Source organism: Podarcis tiliguerta (genome assembly GCF_965153285.1).
Source record: "Podarcis tiliguerta genome assembly, chromosome: 2".
NCBI classification, from domain to species: domain Eukaryota; kingdom Metazoa; phylum Chordata; class Lepidosauria; order Squamata; family Lacertidae; genus Podarcis; species Podarcis tiliguerta.
The window spans coordinates 90,620,592-90,648,493 of NC_139535.1; the positions used below are offsets into that span (position 1 = coordinate 90,620,592).

Genomic DNA, 27,902 nt, shown 5'->3' on the forward strand with positions numbered 1-27,902 from the left:
AAGAGAAAAATGTTCCCTGCCCACCTAAACTCAGCAGCTGTTAATTTAAAGCCCACAGGAAGCATGGTGTGACTGTTTGTGGTTCATTTTAAGGTAAAAGCTGTAATTTCCAGTAATATGCATGACAGCATGCCAAGCATGGGGAAGCTGGTGGTGAGCAGGATTTTGAAACAGGGCTGACATGTTTAATAAAGTTATTGGCAGATACCAAAATGTTTATATCAATTATGTTACGGATTTATCAATCTGATGCACAATTTAAAAATTGGCTAAATTGTAAAAAGTAATCTGTGATTTGATTTGATTTTTTACTTAACCAGAGAAGAATTTTAGGAGAAAGCCTTACCAAAAATAAGGTGAAGACAGATATTATCAATTATAGGAGCAGGTTTGGAGGCACCTTCTCATTCAGTCCAAAGACGTAGCTTTTTTTGCTCCAGAGCTGAACTCTGGTTCAGCAAACCTGGCTATGGCCAGTGCCTGCATCATCGTCAAATATTTCCACTATTTGTCCAACCTTTCCTTCCCTAATATGGCAAAGAATTAATATAAAACAAGTAGATGGATATGTGGCACTTAATCTTTTTGAGAAGGCCTAAATCACCTAAATCATGAGGGAGGGACAAGACGGATGGTGCTCCAGTGTTCAGCTTGATAGACTGCATACCTCTCAAGCAAATGTGAAGCTGAGAGGAAGCTGAGCTCATGTCAGAGGTGAAGAACCAGCTGAGCTATCTCTTTAAATATTACATCTGTCTTCACCCACAATATACAGAATGGAAAACGGGCAGCCCTGCTTATAAGGTTATGCTGCCACATGCTTTGTTGCTATGCAGGTAACATTCTACAATCTCTGTGAAAATCCCTGCTATATGTTAACAGCCTCTTTTGTTACCGTGTGGAGTTTTGAATTAATCTGCCAGTCATGGCTGAACCCTTGGATTCCAGTGTAATTATTCATAAATAAATCCTCCCAAATAAAAGGCAGAAATTGTGACATTTTTTCATGCCTGAATGTGAATTATGGATAAGTATTGAACAAAAAGAGATCAGCAAATTATAATGGGGTTTCTCTTTGAAATTATAACTTGGTTCATAGCCAGGGCCCCAGTTCAAACCTTAATTGTATTCAAACATTTTAGTTAATTTCCTCTTCATAGTTTTGCATAATGCCATCGAGATATCTCAAGTTTTTAATGGATATTTATGCAGAATGTAAGAGCTCTGATGAAAGTTGTGAGTCAGTCAGATACCAACCTGTGTAGCTTTTGTTGTTGTTGTTTTTTTAAAGAGATGCTGAATAAATTCAGCAACAAAATTCACTTTTTAATATTATGCCATGGCATTCAGGGTCAGATTATCTATAGACTGGCAGCTCCTAATGCAAAAAATATCAGTTCAGCCTCTTTATTTCAAAGTACTGGAGCAAATGTTTGGGATCACTTCACCAAACCTCGCAGGATAAGTTGCTCCATTATTAGTCTTCTCCCTGATGCTCAGACTTTGTGGGATGGGGATATTGGAAGTCATATAATGATGCAGCTAATCACTTACCCAGGTGGATGATCATTTCATGTGTAAGAGGCACAGGCCCGTGTCCTCTCCACTGCACACCTATAGTAATTTGTCTTAGGTTTTCCTTGTGTACACACACGTGATTCTTCCCTCTCAAAATAGGGAAATGTTCCCCAAATTGAGCCCTCAGGCATAAGGGACCTGTGCTACATATTTCTTTAGGTCAGGAGTGGCTAACCTCTGTCCCTCTGGATGTTGTTAGACTCCAACTCCCACAGGCAGCTATTGGCTGTGCCAGCTGGGGCAGATGGGAGCTGGAATCCATCTGGAGCATCTGGAGAGCAAAAGATTCCCCACACCCTGCTTTAGGTGCCTGGGTGAAGGGAAGAGGCATGTGCCTGCACCTCCACCATACAAAATGACTGGCCAGCTGCATAAATGGCTAAGAAGATTGCAATTCTGACTATCTGAGAATCAAATTGTATACATACTCCCTGCAAAAATGTGATCTAAAACTTAGCTTTCCCTCAAGATCACAAATACTCATACTGCACCCTCCCCAAATTTCTGTTCGGACCAATATATGAAATCCCTTTTTTTGTGTTCAGAGTAGCTAAACACCACGCCATTCAATTCTCTTGGCTCAATAATTTTCATAACCAGTTGATCATCTAATTATGGTCATAATATTACACTCTGACATCTTCAAGACAGTCCTTTTCATTTTATGGTACATTATAATGCCTTTTTGAAAATTGCCCTGAATTATAGACTCAGACTTGGCATTTCCTCGTTAGAGATTAGGTGAGTAAATGAGTTTATCTGCAGGAACATTCAGGCCTGAAGAGTAAGTGTCATCCCTGATGCAGCCAAACATAGAAGACTAACAGGGACATTTGCACTTTGGCAATCACACACAAATGAGAAGATCATTTATTTCCGAGACAGAAATTCTGACTGAGCAATCACTTGCATTATTTCATAAATTGTTTTCATAGCTCTGACAACTTTGGGGTTGTTCCCCCCGCCCTCCATTTCCCTACCTTGTATTTCAAAATGCAGTTATATGAGTTCATGTCTGCTATTTCAAACAGTCCATTATTCCCTTTTTAACTTTCTTCCCCACTGCCTCTTTACATTTTCCCCTTACATCACAGTATATTGCTTGCCCAGTCAGTATCTACTAGTATCTTTTTATACTATCCTCTCTGCCTGGACTCCCATGTTACTTTCTTTCTTTCTTACTTACTTACTTACTTAACCAAACCTTTGTTAGGCATTACAAATATAGGCCATCATAAAACATTCATATATAACATTTCAAAATATATACAAATAAACAGCCATGTAAAATATGTAGTAATGAGGACTCCCATGTTACCTTTTTAAACACTCACCCTGGTATAATATATTATGCTGAACTCACAGCTAAGTAGTCAAGCTTTACATGCCCAATGTGAACTGGGCACTGTATCGCAATAGAACACATATCCCATTGGCAAGCAAACATTCCTTCACATTTAGGCACACTCTCAAAATATAGAGGGAAGCCCTTAAAATATCACATTACAGTGCTTTGGTATTCTCTGTCAAAAACCACTGCATACTGTTTCCAACCTGCCTCAAGTCCTTTCCAAGCTCCCTTTTCAGTGGAGATTGAATGCCCCATTTAAGCACCCTTTTATGCACTGTTAATACAGGCCTTGTAATTATACCTCACATACCTGCAATTCTGATTGAAAGTTCTTGTTTTCTTTTATATAAATTAAGAGTGTTGTTGTGCAATAATAGATATCTAAACAGTGAATTTTTACACTAAACATTATGTTGGAACCTGAAATGATTCCATGCCATACTCACCTTATCTCTAATCCTGAAAGCCTGGCTGTTGTGCATGTTTTATTGTAGCGGCTGGTACAGATAGATGATCCTGTAGTCTTGCTATGCATTAATGATGGTTAACATACAATCCCCTTTGCCACACCCCATTCGTTGCTGAAAACCTAATCATTATGAATTTGATTGAATGTATCAATTTGGATTTTTGAAAGCCAATGCTGAACTGGTCTTAAGACAGGGAGAAATTACCTGATCTGCTTCTCCACTCTTTTCCTTTTCAGAGGCACAGTGTAAACCCTACTACTCTGATTACTCTCGCTTCCGACTTCTGATTCATCAAATGTGCACCACCCATTACCTGGATTTATTCATCACAGGTGTGATTGGGCTCAATGTCATCACCATGGCTATGGAGCACTACCAGCAGCCAAAGGTAGGGCAGGAAAAGTATTTGTAGATGCTGTGGGTGATTTGCAAACATTGTTGTAGGCTTGATAAGGAATTGGCATTGCATCCATTAACATGGGAAAAAAGAATGAAACAGAAATAAATATGCATTGGTCATTCTACCATGCTGAATGGGAGATGATCGTGATATAGGGATCTAGTTTTTACTGAGTGAGAGGAGTGTTTGCACCAGCTAAAGAACTGTGCTCGATAGTAGTCATTCAAATCATCATAAACAACACAGAAAGAAACCAAAATAAAGCAGTTGCATACAAGGATTATCTTTACAGCCCATTTGTTGTTGTTGTTTAATCGTTTAGTCGTGTCCGACTCTTCGTGACCCCATGGACCAGAGCACGCCAGGCACTCCTGTCTTCCACTGCCTTCCGCAGTTTGGTCAGACTCATGTTGGTAGCTTCGAGAACACTGTCCAACCATCTCATCCTCTGTCGTCCCCTTCTTCTTGTGCCCTCAATCTTTCCCAACATCAGGGTCTTTTCCAGGGAGTCTTCTCTTCCCATGAGGTGGCCAAAGTATTGAAGCCTCAGCTTCACAATCTGTCCTTCCAGTGAGCACTCAGGGCTGATTTCCTTAAGAATGGATAGGTTTGATCTTCTTGCAGTCCATGGGACTCTCAAGAGTCTCCTCCAGCACCATAATTCAAAAGCATCAATTCTTCGGCGATCAGCCTTCTTTATGGTCCAGCTCATAGCATTGGCTTTAACAAAAATATTTATATTTTTTGCTGAAACTACTGCTGACTCAGTAAAACACTCAGGGTGTTCTTGTTATAAGCCAACGAGTAAGCAACTTTGTATTAGCTGAGGTGCAAAGTATCTTCCCTAAGATACCCATATAGCATTTGTCATACATTTTTGTTGATAGCAGCAGCAGCAGCAGCAGCAAGGCTGTGCTTCCTGAAATACTTCTGTATGTGCTCAAGACCAAATCCTATCCTAGGATTTTACTCAGAGTAGACCCATTGAAATTAATAGACCTAACTTAATCATGTTTTTAATGTCTGATCTGAGTAAAACATGGCTGATTACCACCCTGATTTTATGACCTTCCTCTAATCAAGCAACATTAGCTGTTGTTGCATTGCAAAGCCAAGAGAGGTTCTTTGGAAAGCGAGCATATGGCCCAATCTCTAGACTGAATCAAGATGTGAAATTATTTACTACCTCTTTGCTAGGTCAAGTAGCTTTTCAGAAGATACAGAAAGAACTACCTGTTTTTATTTCCAAAAGAGAAATTCACAATCTTCATCAGGCTTTTGAATTTTATATTCCCCCGTTAGAATGAGAGGTGCTAATCAGGGAGATGCTTTCTTTGGATGCTGCAGAAGGCACTCAGTGGCAGACATTCCTTGAGTGTTGTTTTTACTATGATAGGATTTGGATCTGTTTCTAAGAACCACTGCAAGGTGCTTTATCATCATGCCTAAGACTATGGTGGAAGCCAATGGTTTATAACTGCTTCTTTGTACAATGAAGCAGGGTAGGGTTGCTCCATCTTGTCTCTCATGCTTTCATTAGAACTGTTCACCATTAAGGGCTATCCAATTTGGATAAAAACAAAGGAGTTCAAAGTAGGGATATGGGAGAAATTTGGTTCAATTCACAAATTTAATGTGAGCCTGCCTAATTCACACTTCCTGAAACAATGGATGAACCAAAGTCCTTCAGAACTCACCCATCTTTGATTTTTGTAACCAAAAGATGTGCATATTACGAGGAAGTACACAGAGAAATCCACATATTAGTGAAGATAGCATATGAAAATTCATTACATAAATCACATACAAAAAGTGTTATATTAGGGGAAACTGGGAAAACGGGGCATATTGCAGAAAATTGCATACAAAAATGTAAATATTAGTGGCGTGATCTCTTAGAGTAATCAAATGAAACTTTAACACATGGCATGATGAAAATCTGTAATTTATCAGGACAAGTTATTTGTTGTTTAATGTTCTAACAATTGTTTTCTCAAAATTTATCGTCTGTACCATGAAAATAAATAAAAATGTAAATATTAGGAAAAACACACTAGAAAGCTGGTGAATTTTCGTGAGGACTCAAGACTGGGAATGTTAAAAACTGGGAGAACCTAAAATGGACTGATTTGGCCATTTGTAGGGTTCTGAACATTGAAAGCTGTATGTAAATTGCAGGAACCCCAGTCCCTCTTGCATAATGAACATAATGAACTTTGTTTCCCAAATCTTCAGTTACGTCATCCACTTACAATACAGTGTCTATCCAAACAACCAAAGGGAACGTTAACAGTGCTTTCTTTCTAGAAAAATAGGTGTCAGTATGTACCATGAAGTCGTTATAGTAAGTGGCACACTTTTTAACAACAACAAAAAAGAGGTAAGAGGTACCAGTACTGCGTCCCCTTGAGTACTCCCTCCCAAAAAAAGCACCAGTGTTGACTCAGTTTGTGGGGTCTTCTGACACTTAATTTTTTTTTCTCCCTGGCAAACTTATTTCTGTGGGAAATTCTTTCCCAAGGGATGCTTTGTTAATCTTTTTTAAAACTATACTGAAGCTGGCCTTCTAGATCACAAAGAGGCTTTATCCCTTACTTTTAATTGCTGCCAAGATAGAATTGGCAGAGATGTGGAGATTATACTCTTTGTCTACTCCTGAGCACTGATTCTGTCAGATTCAGTGGCAGGGAAAGCACACACATCAACTTAAAGTTTCCCAAGGAAGGGCTAAACCCAATGACCTTTTAGTTGCGCTGATGCTCTTTCTGTCATTTCCTGGTAGCAAGGACTAAAAAAAAAGAGAGAGAGAGAGAACTCGGCAAGTACCGGGGAAAAAATTGTTTCTTAAAGTGTCATTATAGGAAACATGACATTCCTGTTCACTATGGCAGTCAGTTTTGGCACCATCTTTTTGGACATGGCTTTCTTAGCTCTTACTGTCACCAGGCCACACAAGCACATAAGTGTGTGCATGTTTATCCTGACAGCTTATCTGCTTTCTTTTCTTCCTTCCCTACATGTTCTGCTTTTCGGAAGCAAAATACAAGGGAATAGCTAGCAAACCATGTCCTGTTTTTTCAGCTTTCCACATGCACCTGACTGACCCCGTTGGAGAAAGAACGTTGATCTAGAGAAACACCCTTGCAATTCTTGGGTGGTTCATGTGCATTGTGACACACTTCGCATATGTGACACAAAAGCTGTTTTGTAAACTGCTTAGGGGGAATACAGTGGTACCTCGGGTTACATACGCTTCAGGCTACATACGCTTCAGGTTACATACTCCGCTAACCCAGAAATATTACCTCGGGTTAATAACTTTGCTTCAGGATGAGAACAGAAATCGTGCAGCGGTGGCGCAGCAGCAGCATGAGGCCCCATTAGCTAAAGTGGTGCTTCAGGTTAAGAACAGTTTCAAGTTAAGAACAGACATCCAGAACGAATTAAGTTCTTAACCTGAGGTACCACTGATTAGTTAAATAAATAAATAAATAAAGACATACAGTGGTACCTCGGGTTACAAACGCTTCAGGTTACAGACTCTGCTAACCCGGAAGTAGTACCTCGGGTTAAGAACTTTACCTCAGTATGAGAACAGAAATTGTGCAGCAGCAGGAGGCGGCCCCATTAGCTAAAGTGGTACCTCAGGTTAAGAATAGTTTCAGGTTAAGAACGGACCTCCAGAACAAATTAAGTTCGTAACCCGAGGTACCACTGTAGAATCGTAGATGGTCTCTCGGGTCATCTAGCCTTACCTTCTGCTAATGCAGGAAATCTGCAGATCCAGCATCCAACCTCTGCTGTAATGTAGGCATGTCTGCCGCCCTCCAAATCAGTGTATTTTGCTTGTTTGACAATCTCCCCTCTCCTCCTTCCATGTGGTGTTCTGCGTGTTCTCTTCGCCCTCCTTTAAGTGGATTTGAAGGAGTAGGAGAAGGGGGGAGCCCCATTGCACTAGTGCAGGCATCCCCAAGCTCTGCCCTCCAGATGTTTTTGGGACTACAATTCCCATAATCCCTGACCACTGGTCCTGTTAGCTTGGGATGATGGGAGTTGTAGTCCCAAAACTTCTGGAGGGCCAAGTTTGGGGATGCCTGCACTAGTGAGAGTACTTGCATTGGCTTCCACTTGTGGGATAAGTTTGTTGAATCTGGCCCTTAGATTTTATCACGGTCTCCCAGAGCAATTCTTAGAAAAGTGACTGAGAGAGCAAAGAAAATCAAGCAGCACAGAATGTCCTCCGCTAACATGAGAAACAAAACAGTGTTTGAGGCCATTTATTTTAGAAGACGATGAGTAAAGAGGGGAAGGGTGCATTGATTTTAATGCAAAGAGATTGGAAGAGGCAAATGAGAGGGCTGGAAGGGACTTCCAGAGCTGTCAGTTTTATCTCTTTTAACTCAGAATCAGTTTTAACTATAGCAATAGGCCATAAAATTTAGTCATCCTCCACTGATTACCCTGCATACCAGTGAATCTCCGGCCTGAGCAGCCAAATTATTATAAGGGAACTTTGCTGGATGTCAGTTTCCGCATTTCCATTTCAAAGTGCTGCTTTTGATTTTCAAAGCCCTAAATGTCTTTGAATGGCAGCCCTCATTCCCCCTGAAATGAGGCATGTGCCAATGAACTTCTGCTTTTGGTGCATACTGAAAACTTCTCTTTTCACCGAAAGCTTCTTGGAGTTGCTGTTGGGGTTGTGTTTTATTGTATCTTATTGCACAAAGGGAAGTTTGAATAGCATTTTATGCTGTTTTGTTTTGGAGGCATCGTCCGCCTTTTACTCTTCTGTGTATCACTTTGAGGGAATGCCCCTTTAACATGAGCAACACCTGCTGTGGTGGTGAAAGAAGACATAAAAGCCCAATTAATTTCCCCAAAAAAGGAACTAAAAGACTGTTAGGCAGAAATGGTGGAGAATCTGGGTAATCTGAGCACAATATGAATGCTGCAGGAACTACGACAAAATATGAAAAAAACAAAACAATTAAAAAACTACAATTAGACACTTAAGTTAGACTTGGAAGATCTCAATAACACAAGTAGGCAGTTCAATCTGCATGTAAAGTGGCAGATAAGAGAGAAGATATGAAGAATTGTATATCAAAATGGCTGGTATCCTTAACAGGAGACTACCAAATTCTGCCCCCCCCCCAAAAAAAAAAGCTGGAAAAGGTACTTGGACTTTGGGACTCGCTCTCACACACAAACACTAATTCCATGTTTCAGCAGATTCCCTGAAAAGGAGGGGTTATTTAAGAAACTGAGAATAATAATATTAATAGTAAATGATCTATAGATCAAATCCTGAAATCTTTCAAATCTTACTGCATTAGATCTGTCGGCAGCCTGAGGGATTTAATATGCAGCTGGACCAAAACCCAGTTGCCTCTCTTTATTTCTGCTGTGATGACTCAGCATTTTGGCAAGGCAGCAGGTCCCTGATATATTAGCATGCCAAACTCCTGTATTTAGGATCACATTCAAATTATAATGGCAAACCGCTTGCAATGATCTGCCAAATCACTTGCTTATGATAGCTCGATGGAAATGGCTGCCAATTAGCGTAGCGTTGCTTATTTTTGTTCCCTACTACTTTGAGAAGCCAAGGAATAAATGCAAGACGAAAGCAAAGGTGAATCAGTCAGTGTAGCTAAATAGTACTTGAATGTGTAATGTGAAACAATTTAAAAGAAATCAACGGGAGGAAACGCCATGTTTAAGGTGGCAGTGCATGACCCACGTGACAGGAGCATCTTGTAAATACTGTGGGAAGCTTGTTATATGATCCAATTACCTCATGCTAATGTTAAGATGTGTTCTGAACTATAGCATTGCTCAGTGGCATGTACTGATTATGAACCAGAGGAGCACAAGTTAGCTTTTGCTTTTCACACAGTTAGTTTTATTAATTCTATCAGCCAGCCTTGCTACACATTTCTCTAATTCCATGTGCCTTTTCAGGACTGTGTTCTAGATTCTGCCCACTCCCAGCCCAGATCTTTTCAAGTCAGCTGAGGCTATGGCAGGTGACCTGGGGGGGGGGGGCAGGGCTTGGTACTAAGGTTTTGGTTTTAATTGTATTTTATGGTTTTTGCATATCTTATAGATATGTCTGCCACAATCCCAAAATAATGTTATATTATCAAATATTGCCCAGTGTAGATCCGTATCTCCAATTGCAAGCATGGAAGTGTATATTCCTCAGATGTGTTAAATAATGCAACATGTGAAATGCTGCATGTGCTCCAAAGAACAAAATCACATTTTCTCTCGTGCAGCACTGATACCACGATCCAGGATGCCTTCCTCTGAAATAGTATGAAATCAATCCAGCTGTAAAGGATCTGAGCTTAAATAGTATGAAATCCTATCCAGCTGCAAATCATTTCTGTTATACAGGTTTCATGAAAAATAGGAGAGCCTGGTTTTGTCACTGCCACTTGGAAAGCCAGCAGCAGTTTAAATGTTAACACTGTGCAGGAGTTGTGATTGCCTGCGTTCCTGCCCCTTCTTCATTTTGCCTTTTCAGATTAAAATAATAATAAAAAGCAGGAAGGCCAATAACTGCAGGGAGCAAAATCCTCCTTAAGATATTGCAATAACCTGTGTGAGTTGTCTCCACATTACAGGTTCTTGATGAAGCTCTGAAGATTTGCAATTACATCTTCACGGTCATCTTTGTCATGGAATCTGTTTTCAAGCTGATTGCATTTGGGTTTCGTCGGTTCTTTCAAGACAGGTAAGTCCTAAAGAATTTTAGGTTTTGCGTTTCCTGTTCTAGTCAGTGATGTATCCAGACTTGACTAACTCTATAATAGTATTCTATATAATAGTTTTAAAATTGTTTGGCGTGTTTCATCACAAAAATTGCTTGAGGTGGTGCATCGGTTCATGAGTCAGTTCCGGAATAACTGAAATGACTGGAATCCTTTTGTCACCGCTGCAAATATTTTAGCAGTTTTTTTCTGCTTGATTTTTGTGTCGCTTTCAGGTGGAACCAATTAGACCTGGCAATAGTGCTGTTGTCCATCATGGGGATCACGCTGGAAGAGATTGAGGTGAATGCCTCACTGCCTATCAACCCCACCATTATCCGCATCATGAGGGTCCTGAGGATTGCTCGAGGTCAGTCTCCCCTTACTCCTGGGGCATTCCAGCCACACAGTTTCTGTTCCCAGTGGAACTGTTAATTCCCGGCATTGTAAGGTTTCCTATGCAGCACAGCTATACTTCCAAGCATAAACTGCCTAGCTAATAGACACCTCAATGTACTTTGTCCTGCTATTACCTGCAAGTCATTTTGGGTTGGGTTATACCACACTCCCCACCCCCCAAGGAGTTCAATGTGATGTGCAAGGTTTGAATCTCCCCAATTTTGTCAACTCAACAACACTTTGTGCTGAGAGAGGGAGTGCAGCTGGCCCAAGGTCACCAAGTGGCCTCTGTGACTGTGTGGGGAGTTGAACGTGGATCATTCTAGTCCTAGACTGACAGTCTTGTGTTTACTCAGAAGTAGCTCTTTCCATCACTGCTATGACCAGTTAGTTGTGTGGCAGGCATTACATACAGGGAAGGACCAGAATTGCTTGGTCTTCAGGCACTCTAGATGAACCTCTGCCATCTATATTCCCAGTAGGGTGGTGGTACCAACTCCAAGCAACAAAGCACTAAAGAGTTTTGTTACAGAATGACTGGAGCTGGTGGCATTAGTTCTTAGCTTATGAAGTGCTTAGTTCTGAAGGTTATGAGTTCATGTTATTTCTTATCCAATCTTCTTGTGATGGAAATCGATGGGGATACACTTGGCTTCTTAATTCTTTAGCTTGAAGCTGAATTCTGTCATCAGTATATCAGATAGATTTCTGACCTTTCCAAACCAGTTTACTTTACTCAGCAGCGGTAGTCACCACCAGGAGAAAAGGTCACTCTTGTATTCCTGCCACAGTGTCAGCAGCACCCAATTTAGTGAGTGAAAGAGATGGCCATGATGTTCACAGGTTTTTCTACTTGTTACGAACATCCTGACAACAACAGAGCACTTCATTATAATGCGGCCTTGCATTTTCACCTCTAGTGAAGGATGCTTGCCACATCACTTGGGGAGCCTGATATGCTTTCTGAAATATTTATTTCCTTTTCACATGCCGATTGTGTGACAATAATGCAGAGGACATTTCATTTTCTGCAGTGTTGAAACTGCTGAAGATGGCTGTAGGGATGAGAGCTCTGCTGGACACAGTGATGCAAGCACTGCCTCAGGTAACCTTTGTGTCTTTATCATAAAGACCTCTGCTGAGTTGCCCTCATTTTCTAATTTCCTTGAGAAATCTGTGGTGGTGTTTTGACATACCTCCCTTATGTGTGTTTTCTCTGTGCTTAGCATTACCTTTACTATGAATTTAGTAAGTGTTAATTCTAATGGTTGGGGGATCTCCAGATCGGGCAAGATGCTTTATCACAGTTCTTCAAATTTCAGTTCAGTTTAGCTTTTCCTCTGCTCAGTCTCATTCTTCACATGCTGCCTTTCATATGTTTGGAGCAAAGAAGAATGTTGCTGGATCAGGCCAAGGACCCATCTAATCCAGCACTCTGTTCTCACAATGGCCAACCAGCATGGGAAGCCCACAAGCAGGACATGAATGCTTCTTCCTCAGTCGTGGGATTTATTTTTATTTTATTTTTTAAAGCTAAATACATGTTTTGACAGCTGTGTGCATACACCTCAAAACAAACCAGTAACTCGATGCAATGAGCAGTGGCAGAAAGGAGTAAGAGAGGAAACTTCCCCTCTGTAGGATTGTAAAATGGCTGGGGTTCTGCATGGTCAGAAACAATCCACCTTAACCATAGAAAAAGGAAATTAATACATTGCTTTTAAATTGTTGGAGCAGAAGAAAATATAATGACAACATTACGTATGACTGCCAGGGTAGCTCAGTCGGTAGAGCACGAGACTCTTAGTCTCAGCATTGTAGGCTTGAGCCCCACTTTGGGCAAAATATTCCTCCACTTCAGTGGGTTGGACTAGGTTACCCTTGTGGTCCCTTCCATCTCTATGATTTATGGTAGGATCAGTGCTCCTCATGAACAGGAGGCATTGTAGGGAAGTCACTGAGTGGCACTTCAAGGGTGAACTAACTTTCAGGGGGGCGGACTTCAAAGTAGACTGCATTGTGTGACCCACAGCAGTTTGCAATGTGGTGGGCTGAACAACATATTTGCTGTATTTCTAAGCAGAAATTAAACAAATAAATCAGATAGTCTAGAGCAGGGTAGCCAACGTGGTGCTCTTCAGATGTTGTTCCCATCACTCCTGGCCAGGTTGGGGTTGATGGGAGTTGGGCTTCTGCAACATCTGGACAGCACCACCATGTTAGCTATCCCTCATCTAGAATTACTCTGACATTGGAATGGAATTTCAGTGGCCATCTGCTTTTCTCTTAGAAGGGGGATAGAAACTCTCAAAACCAGAGGAAATTGAATAGCCCTGGAGTTCTAGGTGGAACTGTTCGGGAACAGCAATGCAACATTGTGGGCATAATGCAGCAATCTGTATTGTGCACAATCTGGTAATGTGCTTGTGCAGCAGACAGTGTGCAACATTATATGACAGTCCTTGACAGGGCAAGACTATGTACTCTGTTTATAAAGTTTTAAATGCATACTCTTTTTTCCATCAAAAACAGATTACTGGTAACAATACAAACTTCCTTGAAACTATTTCTGTCTGTTCGTGTGCTTTTTCTCCACCTGCACTGCCTAGGATTGAAGCTTTTGTATTTCTTAACTGGCACAGTAAATCATGAGACAGGGCTGCTACTACTAGTGGTTAGACAGGAGTTGTTAAAGTCACTGAGGAAAAAGAGACAAAGGCAGCCTATACAATGGAGGCTAATGTGGTGCATCTCCCATAATGGGGGTTACTTAAGAGAAATACATCAATGATTTTTTTTTTTTAATTTCCCTCCTTTTCTTTTCCCTTTACAGGTGGGGAATCTGGGTCTTCTCTTCATGTTGTTGTTTTTCATATTTGCAGCTCTTGGAGTGGAGCTGTTTGGAGACCTTGGTAAGTTCTCTGCTCCACCAGTTTGTTGCATAGAATTGGATGAGGCAGAGTAACATAGTTATTTGTCAAGAAAACAAATGGCTAAATTGCCTTTATTTTTGGTTGGTCAAACAGAATGTGACGATACTCATCCCTGTGAGGGCTTAGGGCGGCATGCAACTTTTCGCAACTTTGGGATGGCTTTTCTCACACTCTTCCGCGTATCCACAGGAGACAACTGGAATGGGATAATGAAGGTAAAATCCCCATTAGAATGAGTGTTGATACAGTAAGACAGATGTTCTTATGGTTTGAGGAATGCATGCTAGGACAGTGCTGAATAGTTCCATCTTGATGTCTGCACAGAAATCAGCTATTGCGGCAAGGTTGTGTGCATTGGCCATTTGTATGAGTGAGAAGCTTTTGTGTGCTCTCCACATGATAAAGGGGTGTTTAAGAAGGCTAAGTTTGGCAGAAAAGGTCTGCCATGGGACATGGGTAAACAAGTTCCAGAAATTCCATATAAACTCTGTGGAGGATGAAGGAAATTAACCTGGAGAAATTCTACAGTGGGTTTTGCTCACCCCTATAAAAAGCCTTTTGGGCTTGAAGCTGAAAAGCCCAATCTGATTCATGGATAGAGTTGCCCAGAGCTCTCTCATAAGCCACGACTATTCCCACCTCCCGTCCCTCTGTTCCTTCCTTTAGGACACTCTGCGAGACTGCGATGAGGAATCCACCTGCTACAACACCGTCATCTCGCCAATCTATTTCGTATCATTTGTGCTGACAGCTCAGTTTGTCCTGGTGAATGTGGTGATTGCTGTACTCATGAAGCACCTAGAGGAAAGTAACAAGGAAGCGAAAGAGGAAGCAGAACTGGAATTGGAACTGGAGATGGAAATGAAGACAATCACCCCGGGCCAGCATCCGCCCTCTGACCCTTTCATATGGGCAGGCAGTAATGCAGGAGAAAGACCTGAGAGCCCTGGAGGATATGCCAATCCCATGCAAATCAAGGTGGATTCTCAACTCTCATTGGTTCATCCTATGGTGAGAATCTTAGGTGGTGGGTGAAGTGGGGAGTAGCTTATACTTTCCTCAGATAGCATTTGCACAGTTTGCAAAAAGTCTTGAGTCTATTAATGTATAAGGGAGTTGTATTCCTTTTTCCCTGTGAGTAAAAAAAATCCCTACTCATATGGGATTGCAATGATGAGAGTCATGAGAGCATTTGTTATGAGTTGGCAGGTTATGTTGATGGGAGATGAGGGATGTGCAGCAGGTGGCTACAAGAACTGCATTAAACAGGCACAATATCACCCACTCACTCTCTCAGCTTTATGTCTGGTATACATATAATACATTTATTCAGATCTGTCCCAGCCATAACTTTGGACGGGTGACGGTCTCGCCCCACAGAACTCTTTTTTCAGTGGAAATTTATGTGTTAACATGGTATTTGAGCACATGATGAAAGAGGGATACAGCTCCTAAAATGTAGCCATGCAAAGTTATGTGACTGGCAGCATGCTTCTTTGCTTGCATGTTCCGTAAAGTATATGCACTGTGTTCATAAGGGTATATGTCATCATACATACTTGCCTGCATAGAAAGTACTGCTTTTAAGTGATCGGCCATCATATTGCTTGAGAAGCTTTTATGCTATGTATTAATATTCAGGTGTAAGCACTTGAGAAGACACTTTTGAAATTGGGAGCCTGTCATTTAGAACTTGGGTTAAAATTTTCAAAAGCTCATAGGTCTTCTGAATCCCAAACTTCCTGCTGGACTATCTCAGGCGCTACAGAATCCTAAATTCACTTATTCAGCAATATGTCCCATTGAAGTTAGTGGGTCTTACTTCTGAGGAAGCATGCATAGGACTGGACTATTCAGCATCGCACAAACCCCAAAATTAATAATCATCATGGAAGTCAAAGGGAACTAGCTTATGGCCGTAAATAACTTAAATCAGAGTATTTAATTTCATCTGTGGTATAGAATAATTGAATTTTCCCCAGCTAGTAGCAAAAGCCTGAGGTGTAGTTCAGATTTCCAAATCAGCTGGGTTGTCATTTCCCCATGTCTGGGTGGATCCTACACCAATCCATTGACATTTGGGTGCCAGACTCAGGTAGGTACTCCTCATATCTGTGTTTGTGATCTGATGCAGGGTGACAGATTCACTGGCAGCCATGTGATCTGTCACAAAGGCTGTGATCTGTCACACAAGCGACTCCAGCCTTCAAAGATTGTTTACACAGTATAGGACCTAGCCTTGGGAAATACCAACCACACTTCAAGCACTATGCATAACAGCACCAGCAGACAAAGCAGAAGTCGAAATCCACTGAGTTTTGTCACTTTTTGTGCTTTTGAAAATTTAATCAGTGGCCTAATTTTCAGAGGGGCCAACACTTGAGTCACCGAGCACAACTGCAAATCATCCAGCATCTCTCAAGGCCATTTCTGTTTCTTACATGGTTAAGTGATGCCAAAGTGTGGATTTTTTTTTTTTCAGGCTTAATTGCTGGGCTCCCATCCCCACCACCATTTTAAATTGTGTATATTGTTGTTTAGCTATGCTGCAGTTTTGTTCCCTGCTATCAAGTAGGATGGCTCTGCAAAGTAGAAGTATTTCTATCAGTAGCCACTTACAAATGAATGAATGTAATGTGTCCCACCAGTCTTAGAGCACTATCGTGTTTAGTTTTGGTCTAGTGTGTAGCAACGTCTAAGAAAGGTTCTGACTGTGGTATTACTGCACTGTTCTTTTTCCCCTCTCTGTCTCTGTCTTCCCTTCCTGGCCATTTCAACAACTGCTGTTCTGTCTGAAAACATTCTTTTTCTTTTTCTGTCTCTTCTCCTCTTTTCTGTCTCTCATGCATTCATTCTCTCTTCTTTCTCTTCTTCCGCTCCCCCTACCTTGCCCTGCTTCTGCCCCTCTCTTTTGGCCTGGCTTACCCTTTTCTGCATGCTATATGGCACTCCTCCCAGGAAAGACACTTGTTTGATACCATATCACTGCTGATCCAGGAATCTCTAGAAGGAGAGTTGAAGCTGATGGACAACTTATCAGGCTCTGTGTGCCATCATTATGCCCTTCCAGCTACTGACAATAACAACTCTGAGAAACAGGTTAATATTACTAATTTTCTGGAAAGTTTCTATCTAAATTTAGATTGAAACCTTTATTACAAAAGAGAGAGAGGTTTTCTTACTTTTATCTAAAGTAGGCGTATCAAGGCCGAAAGTGGCTAAAAACTACTTTTGTAGAATGGCAAATGCATTTCTATTTGTTTAAGAGGAGATGGGTATTTACTAGGGATGGATGGATCAGCCTATTGTCATTCTGTGTCAGTTTTTCACGTGTTCAATCATAGGACCAGTCCCCCTGTTTTCTGTGCCTGTGTTTAAAAAAACAAAAAACCACCATGAAAAATGTGAATTGAAAATGTCCACATGTTCTCCTAAAGTATGCGTTTTGTACATATTTCTTCCCATAAAATATGCATTTTCCTTGCACATTTTTGTATCCATTTTTGGAACCAAAATGACATTAGATTTCAATCTGCAGATAAGCTTGGGACCAGCAAACTGGGTCAATTTGCTTTAAAAATGCTGACCAAATAAATTCCTTTTCCATCCCTAGTATTTACCACCCAGTCCTATGCATGTTCAGTTAGAAAGCCAACTGAATTCAGTGGAACATACTCCTCCATCAGTATGTATAGAACTATAACCATAGCTAGATTTATGTTTAGACAAGTATTTAGTGCATTGGCATTACAATCCTATGCATACTGACCTGGAAGGAAGCCCTGTTAAATACAGTGGAGCTTACTTCTGAGTAAGCATGCATAGGATTATGCTGGAAAGCTTATAAGAATGTCATTAAGGCTGCAATCCTACACTCAATTTCCTGGCAGTAAGCCCCATTGTTCTCAATGGGAACTTACTTTTGAGTAGACATGTATAGGATTGTGCTGTAAGGTAGCGTAGAGATGAGATGCTGCTCTTGTGAACATTTCCATTCATCTGCATGGAAGCCTATGTTGAATTTCATGGACCACTTTGGGATGTGGAAAATAAGCTGGCCTGCGTGAAACCAGATGTGAAGATAGTTCAGTATGTGTATGGGGGTCGTCACCTTGCTTAGTATATTCCTTGTGTCAAAGCAGATTATATAATTTAAAACCTAGAACAATTCCAGTACTATCAGTGCACCTGATTTCTGATTAGCTCCATGTGAATATAAAAGGTGTATTTGTTCAAAAGGTGTATTTGTTCAAATCCAATTCCAGGTTGAACCAAAATATTATAATATAAAATATTATAATCAATTAAAGCTTTGATTGCATATTAAAAGGGCATACTGATTAATCAGGAAAGTCAGGGTAGCTTTGGCATTTCTTGTGAGAGAGAAAAGGGAGATTGCCTCTTTTAAGATTTGCCTTGTACAGTAAGTACTGGCACACGCGCGCACACACACACAGTGCCAAATTAACCAGGGGGCATTTCTGGTCAATTAAACATTTTCAGGTTTTTTAATTATTCTAACCAATTAATTGACTAAGCACTGCAGCCTTAATATGGGTTTAAGTTTCTAGTTAAGTTTCGATTTAACAGCTTTTTAAGCAGCTCACTAATGAAACTTCCTTGTCTCTTAGGGTAGGGCAAATATATTGCAGATATGAGTGTAGGATGTGGCAGTGGTTCAAAAAGGTGGAGGCATCTATATAGCTCCAGGTCTGAGCCAGTTGATTGTCCTGCAGTGTAGGCGTCACATACTTGTAACAGCTGAATGGTTATTATTTTCCCACATGGAACCAGCCACCTATGTCATTAGTTCTTACTGCCCAGCACAGTATATCACACCGGGACTCTCATTAGGTTGAAGATTAGGATGACTGGTTTTCCCCAAGGATGAAAGAGGAGGCACATTTTTAAATAATGGCAGTGTAGCCTGCCACAAATAGCGCATACCGAAAGTTACACTTTTTCTTCCACATGTAAACTATCATTGTTGATTCTCCTGGCCACTGGCATTTCTGAAAATGGAGCTCTCTCTATTGAAAACATGGTATCCACCATGGGATCTTTTTTTCTGTTTTGTGTGAAGCAATTATCAGGCTGAGAACATTTACTAAGAAGCAAATCCTATTGAATTTGAGGAACTTTCTTCGTAACTGTATTTAGAATTATGCTGTGTGGTCCTTTCCAATACATTCAGCTGCTCTTGCCAGCTACTCCCATATCCGAAGAGACATGAGAAATGTTGTGAAAACTAAAATCCCTCCCCCCTCTCTCTTTCTACCTGTCTCTGTGTCTGATGCATGGCAGGAACAGGCATTCTATGGCCCTCCAGATGTTGCTGGGCTCCAGCTCCCAGCACCAGTCAACAATGACCAGGAGTGATAGTAGTTGAAATGCAGCAATATCTAGCAGGCCCCAGACTCCCTGTCCCTGGTGTTTGGCAAGTAACATGTGGATCTTCTCTCTGAGATAGATACACACATTCAGGTTCTCACATTATAGTTGTGTATTTGGCAATGAGCTATCGAAGCAGTAATCTGTTTGTTGCCACATCAACTGTGGCCCTGCACCTAGTTATCACACTTTCATTAGGTGGCATGGAATTAGTGATAATATTTCATGCTTTTTTACTGAGCCTGAGGGTGGGAGTCAACTAATGAGTCCCTTCAGTGGAAGTCCTGAACGATGGGGCTTCCCCCTCATTCCCACATTGGCTCTGGGCGGGGCTAAATCGTCGGGAGGAGGGGGGGAATCATTCCATATGGTGAGCCAAAATGCTTGAATTGCTAGAATGATTGCCCTGCACAGTGTTGAATTCCTCCGAGAAAGTCCTTCTCATTGTGATAGTTCAAAGTTGTTTGCATAGTATTTGTTCCATTCACAACCAACACAGAATTGCTAGAATACCACAAGCCTACATGCTATGCCAGTACAGTGGTACCTTGCAAGACGAATGCCTCGGAAGACGAAAAACTCGCAAGACGAAATAGTTTTTTGTTTTCTGCGTTGCTTCGCAAGATGGATTTCCCTATGGGCTTGCTTCGCAAGATGAAATGTCTTGCGGTTAGCCAATGCATTCCTACGGGAAACCGTCAATATGCAGTGGTGCTTCGCAAGACGAAAAAGCTCGTAGAACAAAAAAATTCGCAGAACGAATTAATTTCGTCTTGTGAGGCACCACTGTACTATCATTCTTATTATTAGAGAGCTGTTGGACACTGTGTTACTGAATTTATTAACATGTTAGAGATCAAAATATTTAAATTCAGAAAACGACCAGATTTATAGATGTTCATCTAAATAGACTGTTTCCTGAAATCAAATGAGGTTAACTCAACCATTGCTGACTTCCCTAGCCCTCTTTGAGATTCTCTAACATTTCTGGGTTAGAGACAACTAGTCCTGATCTCCACACTACATCCTGAAAGATTCATTACCATTGGACACAGATGGCTTGAGCACTTAAAGTAAAAGCGCTAATTCTTTGGCATAAAAAATGAACTGCTGAGGTAAAGGAAGTATTGGAAGACATGGAATAGACATATATCTTTATGTAATAGTGGCCATTGGTATAAGCCAGTTTTATGACACGATAAATGTTTCCTGCAAAAATGAAAAAAGGCTATGGTATTGTGAAGGCGCACATAAAAATTTATAAATAAGATGCCAAGCTTTGAGAAAATTACTTGGAAATTTAACACTCCATATTAAGACCAATAAGCATATTGTTTGAGGATGATGGCAGCAGTGGGCCTCCTTTATTAATGGGGCCACCTTGACATGATATTTGCAATAGATTCTAAAAATTGTCCATAAACTACAAAACATTTGTCACTGATCTGTTATAGGGCCACTCTGAGGTCTTAAAATGTATTTATTTAGAGAGAACTTTAAAATAAAGAGTTGGATTTCATTTTTTAAAACAAGTGACAGCGTTAGACCATGATCCCATTAACGGTAGTGGAAAGAGCTGGACTGATATCCCTCAGCTTTCATGTGCTCAAGTCTGCTAATGGTATATACAAGAAGAATACACAATTTTCTTTGGATTAAACAGTATTGAAGAATTACTTTTACTTCCTCTGCTACGTAGATTGGAACCCCCTCTTGTTATACGTGCACTGAGTGGCTGGAAGACACACACACCCCTTTTAATCACCCTGATTGTCTGATTAAAGGGTAACCAAATCTGCATTTAGTGCTCTGAATCTTACTATTCAGGATAGGTTACCATCACTATTTCATAGAATCAAAGAATTGTAGAGTTGGAAAGGGAGTTCAAGGGTCATCAGGCCCCAACCCCTTGCAATGCAGGAATCTCAACATCCAATTTTTAAACCATACTGTTAAAGACAGCATTTAGGTTTGCTTGTTTATTGGTTTGAAACAACTGATTCTCAGATTAAAAGGGATTAGCCGTACATTATTATTTTATTGAATGTGACACAGAAAATGTTCAGTGCATGTCCACAAGTATTTGTTTTGCTTAATTGCTTCAAATAAATCTAAGCCAGCAATTCCTCAGCCGTTCCACTGATTCCATCAGACTTTTCTAAACTAGGGTACAGAAGTACTCCTGAGATGGTAATTTCACCACAACAAAGTAGATCTGCAATGCAACTATAGCATTTAAAATTGAGAAGACATAATATACTGAACACCTAGCAGGGTTCAGGATCCGAAGAGCTAGGCTCAGTAGTTCTGAATGCCCAAGGGGGCTTTGGGGTTGTGGAACTTGAACTCCAGCTCCCTCGGCCACTGAGCAAGCAATTTTGAAACTGGCAGGAAAAAAATGTGCTATTTAAACAGCGAAACTTGTGCCTTTTGGCTAGCAAAACCCAATCCTAGGTAGATGTGGAGATGGGGGAGAAATTCAGTTCAGTTTGAATTTAAAGGCAGACTAACCTAACTCACTTTCTGAAGCAATATACTCTGAAATTTGCATTTCCCTGAATTTTGCAAAAGTGTGTGAAAATTTAATTTTTGTACTCTATGAATATACTGGGACAAAGTTTGCCTAATATATATATTAATGAAAATAGCAAAGAAAAGTGCATTATATATTAGGGATAAATTCTTTGGGAAAAAATGTGTTTGTCAGACAAAATTATATACAAACTCATGGGAGAAATTCACACTAAAATGCTAGAGAACGTTCTTGAGGACTTTTTAAAAAAATGCACATTGAACTGGAGATGTGGAAAAGTGCACTTATGACTTGAAAATGAGGAAAGGAGAGAATCCAAAATTGATAAATTTGACCATCCTTACTTGGGGTGCAAATAAAGTAGCTGTTTGGACCCCAGCTTGCAAAATTGGTTTTTTAAAAACAGCAGCAGCAGCAGCAGCAACAACAACAACAAATTCAGAGCCACTGACCAAACACAAGCAGAATATTATTATAACATTTAGGAGTAGAATTTCTGGAAGCATGGAACATTTAAATGTAATTAGGCATGGTTTTAGAAAGTAATTCAAGAGCAGCTGAAGCTTTAGCTCCCTCAGCGCCTCAAAAGACTATATATTAATCAGTGCATCTTTATTGTGCAGTTGGTGATTTCCACCTTGCATTATATGTAAGCCTGTCTAGAACTTTTAGAAAATTAAACTTTGTTTCTATTTCCTTTTAGCTTTATCCACAAAATAATATGCACAATACAAATGCACTTATTTAGAAGGGGAACTACCTTAGTATTTAGGTGGTAATGGTGATGATAATAGCATTTCTTTTCTCAAAGACATTTACATGTGTCCTGGTTTCTTATGTTTGATCATCTCTCCCTTGTTTAGATCCCTCTAGCTGAGATGGAGGCTCTGTCTCTGACGTCAGATATTCTCTCTGAAAATTCCTGGTCCTTAGCTCTGACGGATGACTCTTTTCCTGATGATAATAACACACTCTTACTTAATGCCCTGGAGAGCAATGTACATACTCACTGGTCACTGTATATTCTGATGTTTACAGGGTTCTAAATACTGTTCTCAAGTGGGAAATAGCTATGGCATTTTCAGATAAGCAATATTTCTAACCAGCACATAACTTTTTTTATTTGAACAAATAAAATACCTGTAGTACCATTCTATTTGGGCTTACATTCAATATAACCTCTGAGGTGGCTCCCGGATGTTTTTATTTTACTTATTTCACATACTAAACATGAGAGTATTTCAAGCAACGTCAGAGAGATCTTCTATTGTTTATGGACTTAAGGAAAATGCCATGACACAAAGGATCCCACTTAGGTTTTGCTTCTTTGAACTGAAAATAATTCCAAAAGCAGATGCCTAGAAGGTGTGGCAGCAAATCCCAGTTACAATTTTCAAGCATAAGCTATCAGACTTGAATCTCTGGCATTGCTGCTTGTGTTGTAGACTTTTTGGTCACCACTTTGATCAGACATTCTAGAATAAAGAGTAACTTTTTTCCATTATAAAACATTTAACCAGTATTTTGAGCCCTGCTTTAACCATCTCCTCCTGAAACATTAGACATTTATAGCTAATGTGTAGCAATAAAGTGCTTTATTTCTGCTGTACAACAGGCATAACTTCTCTTCCAACATTTAGTGGATTCATCCTTGTTTTCTCTTGTTCACATACCTAGCTTTAGCTGTGCGTTGTGTTGATGAATTTTCTCCATTCTAGTAGATTGTCATCATAGTTATTACTTATTTGGAACACATCTTTAAACCGTGACAGTATTTCCCATCATGCTTCATGGCATCATATGCAAAAGACTCAGAATGCTACAATGAATGTTTTTAAATGGGCCATTTTCTTTCAAACTGAGATACTAGAATAGAGAGAACATCCTGACCTCCATCAACATAAGTCTTAAAAATAGATTTCTGAATCTGAGAACCCTAACCGTTCAACAGGTTACTTTCATGAGGTCATATATCAGTCAAGTCCCTTGATGGCAATATCAAGACATTTCAGTTTTGCAAAAAGCTATCCATGGGTACGGAGAACTTTAAATTTGAAAAATAAAGTGTGCATACCTTCAGTATTTAACATTTTCTGTAATGAGTTAAGTTCAATGGGTTGAATCCATTGGTGCCTTTCAGTTGACCGTAAGACTTCCATCAGCAGAGCATGGTTGGAGGAAATCATTTTTCAGCTAATTCTCCCTCTCCTCTGCAGCCCCCAGCCACTCTCTAAATCTGCTCTGGGGGGTCCTCCAATCCAGATTTTAGAGGGTGGGGCTGCAGGGAAAGGGGGAATTGCAAAATATTGTTTTCCTTCCCATTCCAGTGATAGAAAGTTTACTGTCAGCTGAGCAACTCCATTTGATATGACACCATTTAGGCTTCAACACTGTACTTCATTTGAGAAAATGCACACATCAGTAGATTTTTTAAAAAAGAAATTGCCATTAAAACAGCTTTTGTGACATCTGGGTAGGGGGTCAATTTTGTGATAAATTTATCAAAATACAATTTATGATTTTTTAAAATGTTGTCAGATAGTACACTAGAGTTAGTGTCTGCTTAGAAAATTGTGTACATGGCTGCAGCATCCAAAATTGCATGTGAATTTCAGTAGCAAATATTGTGAATGGCTTCTGCAGTCTACACCTAGTCTCATGTAATGCCCCAATTGGTATTCCACAGCTGGCTTTCTAGCGCCAAAATTAGTGCCTCATAAAACTAACCTTACATTGATGTCCCTAAATATTAAGGGGAGGGGTACTTTTTGCAATGCTATGCATCCCAGCCATGACTGATATATCAATCTCATCTTGTCAGAAAACCACCCAAATTTCAAATACATTTGTTGAAGCCATCTGAGCATGGGCCAGTTTCTACAATGAAACGTGAAAACATGTCATTGCACCAGTTGTAATAGGATGTCTTCTGTATCAAGATTCGAGGGGGAAACCCTCTTGGTATAGGTAGACCTATATGTTCATGAGAATTCTTAGATACAGATGAATTTCCTATCTAAAATCATCAAAGAATAGTGAAATTCATTCTACATGGCAGGGAAGTCATATATGACTGGCTAACCTTACATTGGTAATTTTTCTTCTTTTTCTCTTTTTAAAAAATACTATATTTTTAGTTTTATCTTGTTTTACCATGCACACTAATTATATTTTGCTCTACCATTAGAGAAATACATTAGAAATTCCTTAGGAGATTTGTACAGTAATACAAAAGATTTCTTGGTAGATAAATTTTCACCAACTACAAAAGGCAGCATGGGATTGGAGATTGTCTTCATTTAACAGTGTTGTAATAGCCTATTTTAGCATTTAAAACTTAATCTTATATTTAAAGGATGTATTTTTCTTGTTGGAAATACACCAACATCCCTCTATAATTCTTCTTTTCTATGCGGCCTGTTTTTATCAACACAAAGTCAATGAAGGTCAAATAAGGATTTGTCTTCCATAAAATGTACATACCTCCCCACTTGTTTATATAACACTAGGCTTATATTATGTACATACCCCTGTAAAAATATCACTTGGTTGGGGTCAGGTTGGTGGGAGATTTTATTCCTCATTTTTAATGACCAAAGTTTTGCAAAGCATGCGATTGTTATTCAAGACCTTGAGGCATGATGCTTGTTCAATGACTCCTGAAATAGTCATGGTTTATAATTGCAGTGTTGTTTCTCTGTTTCCCTGTATTGTAATTTTTTTTGTTCTTTTTAAAAATGTGGTTCATTCTGTGTGTGGTGGTTTTATTAACAGTGTAAAAGTAGGGCTTTTACCTCCTGGTCAACCCATCTGTGCAAATTTCATTTGGTTTCTGTAGAATTTGTACACCCAAATGACATGCATGCTCACTGTGTCCCCTGTATGTTGCAGTGGTTATCACGACAAGATCCAGTATGGACAGCGTATTTTTCCATTCTGTGATATCCGCACTTTCTTTTCTTTTTCAGGCCAATCTCCCCTCTAGAAATGACCCCCTGACTCTCTCACCAAGCAAAGATCTGCTAAGTGTGAGGAAGCCTTCTGTAGGCCGCACCCATTCTTTGCCAAATGACAGCTATATGTTTCAGGCTCCAGATACTGGCATCTACAATGACTCTTCTGGAGAAAGGAACACATCACATCAAAAATCTCAGTCAGGTACAACATGTTTTCCTCAGAAAATTTTGTAATCCCCAGACGTATGTACTTGCCCACAGAAGACTTCAGTCTTGGTACTGGCTAGGTTTCTTTTTCCTTTTTGGCTTTGAGGTTTTTCTTCCATCCATGGGAACTTCTGATAAACTTTACAGTCTTTATCTCATTTCTTCCTAAATGGGGGATTTGAGTCTTGTGGCCAAAACTGGATAAGAGTCTGGGCAACTTAATTGCCTTAACTGTCTTTCTTAGGGCTGAACAGAACATTTCATATAAAACTGTGTAAGTCACCCTTCATCTAAAGAGTTGCAAGTGTGCTGTCGTCCGTTCACTTGCTGATTCCACCCCAATCTTTAATGACATCCAATTGGATAAAGTGGGGCATGTTTCTTAGCAAAAATGCTTCGGAGAATTGGTCTGTAAGTCTAGTTTTATCTACATTAACTTCTCTCACAGAAGCATCTTTCTGGTTCAAGAAGGGAGGGGAGAATCCTTCTAAGTCCCATCATCCAGGGCTTTCCCACAGAGACATAATTTCAGAGTACTGTTCAGAATGATACAAAACACGAAGAGGTTACTAAAAGGGTATCAAAATTTGCATAGTAATGGGAACGTTTACAGTTTAGCAGCAGGAATGGGGGGAAAGCGGGAACAATCGCTATCAGGCAGAGCAAGTGTAGCTTGGCACTCTAGCATAGCATGAAATAATTTAAGATCCAAGGTAACTTGATTTCAGATCCTCTCAAAAGAGCATGATCCAGCAGGGACAGAGACTTCAGAAACGTTATGACCTTGCTCCCTAATTCAGGTAGTTTTGGTGCTGACACTGTCCCTTCATTAGGCAGGCCCTTCTTCTATAACTTGAGAAAGCATGACAAAGTGAGTGCCCCAGGCAGTATTAGGCTAGCTGGCAATACAACTGAACACTCAGTACAGTGGTACCTCGGGTTACATACGCTTCAGGTTACATATGGTTCAGGTTACAGACTCCGCTAACCCAGAAATAGTACCTCGGGTTAAGAACTTTGCTTCAGGATGAGAACAGAAATCATGCTTCGGCGGCGCAGCGGCAGCAGGAGGCCCCATTAGCTAAAGTGGTGCTTCAGGTTAAGAACAGTTTCAGGTTAAAAACGGACCTCCGGAACGAATTAAGTACTTAACCCGAGGTACCACTGTAATGGATTTTACAGCTGGAGTAAGGAACTTGGCACCATCCACACAATTCTCACCACAGATCTCACCAGCCCCAGCCAGCACCAATGGTCAGGGGTGATGTTAAAGGCCAGCAACATGTGGAGGGCTACAGTCCCATCACCATACTTTAAATGTTTAAGGTGTATGATGCGCAAAGTTCAAAAATACAAAGTAAAGGCATATTCTACTTCCACTGTCAGAGGCACTATGATTCTCAGTAGCTGGGAATCACAAGTGGGGAGAGTGCTGTTGCATCCAGGTCCTGCTTGTTGGCTTCCCACAAGCATTCTTGCCTGAGAACATATGTGCAGCCTCTCTAGATCAGATCATGGCCAGACTACTCCAACCCTCTTTGAACTAGGCATGGGATGGAGCAGCTTTTTTCTTTCATGGTCCTCATTCCTTCAGGGTTAATCTGGCAGGGCAGGGGGCACATGTCATCAGTGTGCAGGTACCCCTTCTCTTTCTCCATCTTCCTCTCCTCCCACATCAGGGGGTGAATTGCATTGTGGAGAATCCAAATGGTGGCCGGGCTGCTAACACAGCAAAACCACTTTGGGGAGGGGAAGAAAGAGTCCGTGCTTCTGCCACTGAAGAATAATTTATCTTTCCACTGCAGAATTTCAGTGAGATCCCATTAAAAAAATATATCTTGCTATAAATAGGGTGGAGAATTTTGAGAAGCCATTTATGCACAACTCTTCTTTTAAGTGACTGAGATCATAAAACAGATATCCCAG

General features: G+C 40.4%; 1 protein-coding gene across 3 annotated transcripts in view; it reads left to right on the plus strand.

Moving 5' to 3' along the window:
• CACNA1G (calcium voltage-gated channel subunit alpha1 G) overlaps window positions 1-27,902 on the plus strand; it is a gene marked incomplete at its 5' end in the record, with an annotated part of 323,156 nt that overhangs the window by 287,407 nt on the left and 7,847 nt on the right. For 2 of the 3 annotated variants that reach the window (XM_083429993.1, XM_083429992.1), the window contains 10 exons: window positions 3,636-3,787; window positions 10,432-10,541; window positions 10,794-10,927; window positions 11,991-12,061; window positions 13,790-13,868; window positions 13,983-14,104; window positions 14,556-14,900; window positions 16,848-16,988; window positions 22,677-22,811; window positions 25,782-25,971. In XM_083429993.1, the coding sequence (XP_083286119.1) occupies window positions 3,636-3,787; window positions 10,432-10,541; window positions 10,794-10,927; window positions 11,991-12,061; window positions 13,790-13,868; window positions 13,983-14,104; window positions 14,556-14,900; window positions 16,848-16,988; window positions 22,677-22,811; window positions 25,782-25,971 (1,479 nt within the window). The remainder of the gene's footprint in view (window positions 1-3,635; window positions 3,788-10,431; window positions 10,542-10,793; window positions 10,928-11,990; window positions 12,062-13,789; window positions 13,869-13,982; window positions 14,105-14,555; window positions 14,901-16,847; window positions 16,989-22,676; window positions 22,812-25,781; window positions 25,972-27,902) is intronic. The other variant, XM_083429994.1, reaches the window with a different exon arrangement.